This window comes from Seriola aureovittata, chromosome 22 (assembly GCF_021018895.1).
Source record: "Seriola aureovittata isolate HTS-2021-v1 ecotype China chromosome 22, ASM2101889v1, whole genome shotgun sequence".
In the NCBI taxonomy this organism is placed as follows: Eukaryota; Metazoa; Chordata; class Actinopteri; order Carangiformes; family Carangidae; genus Seriola; species Seriola aureovittata.
The window spans coordinates 4,414,420-4,420,122 of record NC_079385.1 but is presented as its reverse complement, the minus strand read 5'-3'; the positions used below and the strand labels follow the sequence as shown (position 1 = coordinate 4,420,122).

General features: G+C 42.5%; 1 protein-coding gene across 1 annotated transcript; it reads left to right on the top strand.

Annotated features, from left to right (window-relative positions):
• Positions 1-294: 294 nt before the first annotated feature.
• On the top strand, positions 295-5,071 carry LOC130163163 (amphoterin-induced protein 2-like). The gene is made up of 2 exons (XM_056367071.1): positions 295-563; positions 1,684-5,071. Exon 2 carries the CDS (start codon positions 1,780-1,782, stop codon positions 3,292-3,294), a length of 1,515 nt encoding a protein of 504 aa, XP_056223046.1. The 5' UTR covers positions 295-563; positions 1,684-1,779; the 3' UTR covers positions 3,295-5,071.
• The last annotated feature ends 632 nt before the right edge of the window (positions 5,072-5,703 follow it).

Sequence of the window (5,703 nt, the reverse complement as noted above, 5' to 3'; positions counted from 1 at the left end):
TGCCAGACAGCTGTGGTTTAATAAACATTTTTACACTGACACAAGTTATATGTAAGAATTTTGAATTGCAAATATACAATAGAGCCTGCTTTATATATATTCACTGAGTAGAGGACTCAAGACTCATTTCTAAAGAATAAAAATCCATTGGTGGAATCATAAAAATCTACTTTATATTATCAGAGTATGTGGTGCTGATGCTGCCTCCTCTCCTCCTTCTTCTAACCCCCCCCCCCCCCCCCTTCTGGCAGCATCCACCTTCATGTTACTGGCGTATTGGCTCCTTCTGTTGAGGTCCGTGTATTTACTCTCAGGACGACCCCTCCCACAGCGACATGCAACCCGAACCTGCAGGTGAGCAGTTCAGCCAGCAGCTTCCCTGTCCCCCCCTCACACTCTCGGCGGATTATCTGCGACGTACTTCACTCCCAAATGGACGAAGTTGCCTGTAGGATTTTTAGGATTCACATACGGGACGTGATCCCGCGTCGCGTCCGGAGAGCGCGTCTGGACGAGAGGACAGAGGAGCTGAGGGTGTGAACGGGCAGCGGTGAGGGTGTGAGGTGAGCCGTCGGCTGAGTTCATGTTTGTTCTGTTTGTTTTGTTTTGGTTTCTGGCTTTTGCACGGGGATATAAGAGGTAAATATCAGTATTGGTTAATAATAGGCCAATAACGTCAAATAGTTGCTCTTTTCACACACAGTCAGTTTCCTTTATACTCAGTCTATGACTTTTATCTCTTTGTTATCACTTGTATAAACTTTATAAGGACTGAAACTAACAATTCCTTTCAGTATCGATTCATCTGATAATTATTTTCTTATTTGGGCAACAAACAGTCGGAATGTAGTGAAAAATGCCCATCGAAATTTATTGAAAGCCCAGGGACCTCTTCAAAACTCTTGTTTTGTAACCTACAGTACCACATTCATTTTACAGTGAGATAAAACTTGGAGAAAAAAAGTCAATTCTCACATTAAAGAAGCTGCAACCACATAATAATCAGCATTTTTGCTTGAACAAATGACTCACATGTTTCTTGATTACCAAAGTTGCAGTTTTTTCTGCTTGGCTACAAATCACTTTTGAAATGATTATGAGAAAAGCTTTGCAGGGGGAACAGCTGCTGGTAGATAGATAGATAGATAGATAGATAGATAGATAGATAGATAGATAGATAGATAGTAGCAATTAAACAGAGTTTAGTATATGGTAAGGGGATAAAACTGAATGAAAATCTTTGAAAATAGTTGGTGCTGTAGCAAGAAGCAGACTGTATTGTGTTGGTTGGAAATGGGGGAGGAGTATGGATTACTAACATGTATGGATTAAGTTACACTTGTTCAGGCAGTTACTAACAGTTGTCATGTGCAGATGATATCAGCAGCTATTGCTGTTGTATTTAAATGTGGATTATTATTTATTTTTAGTTACATGCATGTAATGCCTTTCTCTGTATTGTATTTTTACCCATGCTGTTAGTTTGTTCTTACGGTTTATCTTACTGCCTTTTTTTGCTTATAATAATGTGCTTATGTACAATAGTTGTGTGATTGTTAAGAATGTTGTAGATTGTGTTAAGTGTCAACAGTATTTACTACTATAATCAATTGTACAAGCAGTATAAGACATAAGGAGATTCATTTCCACATTCTCTGTATCTTCCTTGTTTCCTTTCTTCAGATCATAAAAGCCGTCCATTATCAGAGGCTTGTAAACCTGACATGTGTACACCCAGTGAAACAGTGACCTGAGATCCCACCTTGAGGGAAAACCAGGATGCGTCCCATTGCATCACAGCGTTTAGGTGTGACGAATGTCGGGGGCAGCCACTGCGACCCTGCTGCGGCAGCCTTGCTGCTCCTCCTGTGTCTTGGCTTCCTTCCCTCTGTGGCGGCTTGCCCATCTTACTGCCTTTGTGCCAGTGATATCATTTCCTGCAGTGGCCGCAATCTGTCGGCACTGCCCTTTGATCTCCCAAACTATGCCACACGGTTGGACCTGAGCCACAATGCCCTCTCTGCCCTGCCAACGGATTGGATTCTCCAACCATTTGACCGACTCACCACATTGGTCCTAAGTCGAAACTCCATAAGCCAAATTGAGGTGAATGCTTTCATTCTCACACCACATATCCTCCACTTGGACCTCTCATCCAACCAACTGACAGTGCTGAACTTGTCCATCTTCACTGGGTTGAAGGAACTGAAAGAACTACTGCTGTTTGACAACCAGATTGTCCATATCAACCCAGAAGCCTTCAGTGATCTTCACAGCCTGCAGAAGCTCTACCTCTCTGGGAACAGACTGACGACTTTTCCCCTCGGGATTTACTGGGAACCTGGAGGGCCTCGTAACCTGACCTTTCTCGATCTGTCCTACAACAAGCTCTCTAAGGTGTCTGTCCAGAGTCTGCTGTCTGTCACCCGCCATGGGGGAATTTATTTACAGGAAAACCCTTTGGTCTGTGACTGTGCTTTACTCGCCTTGCTTGAGTACTGGATGTGGAAACAGTATCGCCCCCTGGTGGAATTCAGAGATGAATACCCATGTAAGGGTAATTCAGGACCAGGGCCTTTATGTAGCCAGCAGGGAGTGTCAGATATTCCCACTGAGGCACAGACTTACCAAGAAGAGCCTGGTAAAAGGTTGAGAGTGCCATGCCCAGGGTTGGCTTCTTCAACCCAGGAGGGGCAGGTGGTGTTCTGGGTTACCCCAAGGACTGTAGTCAATTCATCAACCAATGATCCCAGCGCCCACTTAATAGTTCTCCCCAATGGCACCCTTGAAATCCGAGGAACACTTCTGGAGGATTCAGGTACATATGGTTGCGTGGCAGCCCGCCGGCGAATCTATGAACATTACGAGACTGTGGAGGTCAATGTGGTGGTCGGAAACTTGAGCACTGTCTCTGCCAGTGGCTTGGCGCATCGCAATGGTGCAGAGCATTTCAACACTGCGTTCACCACCCTTGCCTCCTGTGTGGTCAGCATCGTATTGGTGCTGCTTTACCTCTACCTCACCCCCTGTCGCTGCAGAGAAAGCCGGGCTGGATCGAGAGGGTGCGGAGGACGAGCCATTATCCTCTGTTCAGACCCCAGAGAAGTGGACTCAGGACAACGGCGGTCAAACGGAAAGAGGGTGGCTTTCTTAGAGCCTCAGGCAGAGGACTCTGATATTGGCAGCCCAAAAACACCAGCAATGAACTTGGGTCATGTTACCACTGAGGGAATTCTCAAGAATGGAAGTAGGACAGTGGGACAGACCCTCACAGACCCTGCTCACATGGCATAGCAAGAAAATTAGCTTTAACACTCTCCTCTATCCTTTCAGTCTGAACCCAAGTGTTTTTTTTTTCACTGTCTTCAATATGAAATGAAAAAATCCATTTGATGTGAAGTCGTGTACTGTTTCTGATTCCTGTGAAGTACTTATTCACTGTAGGGTTTGGGTTGTTGTAGGCAGAATTTCAATTATGTCTCTACTGTAAGTGGTATCTGTTTTTATATTATGGAAATTTCGCAGGTACCGTGGGGAAATTGCTCCCGCAAAGATCACAAAGATGATATAAATGTGGGTGGCTTTTTAAATTGGGCCGAGAGGAATATTCACACCTGCTTTGATAAGCTGCTGGAGGCATTCATGGTTAATATACAGTAGTTGAATTGTGAATACAGCCATCAAGGAGTCCCTTGTTGTTTTCAACCATCTGTCTCCTACTGTGATGCATATCATTATCAAAACACGGCAGTCATACCTATTAAATCATCTGCATTTTGATGTTTTTCGGATCAAACTGTATCTACCCCACATTATCCTCAAATTATGATGAGCAAATATAATCCTGTGAAAGTTCTTTTAGAAAATGCATACAAACAATACACAGTGAGACGTGTACAGTAGTAGCCTATGTTGTGTTTAGTGTGTTTAGTAAGATAAAAATGCATTTTATGAACTCAAATTTGGTGAAATTCTCTTATGAGGGTGGTTCACTCACTTCCCTATAGTGGTATCTAGCTAATGAAATAGATTCAGCTTAATTTTCTCAGGTTTTAAGATCTGTCTCTTAGATTTCTGTCTCCACCCCAATACAATTAAAAGGAACTATTTGTAAGTTTTGCTATTGCTACATAGCCAACGTTAACATTAACAGCTGTTTAGTTACCAGTCTAGAAGAAACATTGAACGAGTTCAGCATCACACTTCATTCCTTTACTCTCCAGAGGTGGAAAGCAATGCAAATATTAACTCTTGTCTTTAGGTCCCAAGGAACCCACAGAAACAAGTGGGACAACATGCCGCTGTTGAATTGTTTTTGTTTTTGCAGTGTTGTGAGACCACATACAAAATTCCATTCACCTCCATTGTATTGGGATCGAGGCAAAAAAAGTTATTTGCACGGCAATTTTTTAAAAACAATTTGTGTGAACAACACAACTTATATCTAAAATATTAAAATGAAAAAAAAAATCAAAGGTGTGAGATATCCTTTTGGCAACAGTTATATACTATACGTATAACTTACATAATTTGACCACCATATCAAAAACCCACCTAGAGCTGGTTTAGAGTGACTCTTCCGCAGGCTTGACACTCATCAACCTGATCCCTGTTCTTCCTGTTAAAATTGGACTTCCCTGCTCACCCTCTACCTTGTCACCCCAACCCCCAGCTTAACAAACAGCAGATCCATGGAAGAATTGACTTAGCGGTCAACCTTAGCGGTTCAGACAGGAGAGGAGTTTGGGCTAGGCTATGAAGCCCCCTGTCAGCCCAGATCAGTGTCATAGAAATCAGAGGGAGATTTGCCAGCTCGCCCCAAGCCCACCGTGACCTACATTCCTGTGTCCTCTGTCTGATTTTAAAGGTGTGCGGAATCATTTCCTAGGTGCCAAGAGACTTGTTATCATTTCCTTTGCTTTACATGTCTATGATACCACTATCTGAATATCAACTTTTTATATTTCTTCTGTTCTGTTAGACAAAGGGTACATTTTAAGTAGAGGCAGTGAAACTAACACTACAATGACTGATGATACTTGTAGGTATGAAATAAAGTCTTTCAGTTTCAGAGGATGAGTGTGTTCCTTTATTATCACAAGTGAATATCACAGTAATGCTCATGTTCAACTTCTATAGTTCCTATTTCCTTCATGTTTTGCTCCTCTCTCCGGTCAAATCTTTTTAGGCATTTACTTTGACCTGAAATGAAAGGAGACTTTTTGGGTGAAAAATGAAAAGTAGTGTTACATCAGTGGATTTAAGGACAACAAATAACCTCTTCGTGAGTCAACAAATCGCATTTTCAAAAATCCTCTTACAAGCCTTTCCAGTGGCTAACAAAAAAATTAAAAAAAAAACCTTTAAAACCTTTTTTTTCCCCTTGTGCACTTGTTGGTCAGTACCTTTTATCAAGTGGAAAAGTTGTAACATCACTGAGGACACACAGAGTCTATTACAACATTTTCATGCTTTAAGAGGCGACAGGCCAATGGCAGGTGTTGAATAGAGGCTTCAGGTAGTGATGGATCCCACTGGGACTAATTTAAGCGTCCCTCACTGTTCACCGCGACGAGGTGCTTTTCACAGGTCAACACGCTGACATTTGGAGTGTTGCAGGTGTTGTCAGTCCCACAGAGAAAACTAATGACTCATTTGCTGTTCCAGTAAGCAAATCAGAGCAAGTGGTCACTTCACTGAATA

Coding starts and splice junctions, on each gene's coding strand:
- LOC130163163 (XM_056367071.1), top strand. CDS start 1,780: ATGCGTCCCATTGCATCACAGCGTTTAGGTGTGACGAATGTCGGGGGC.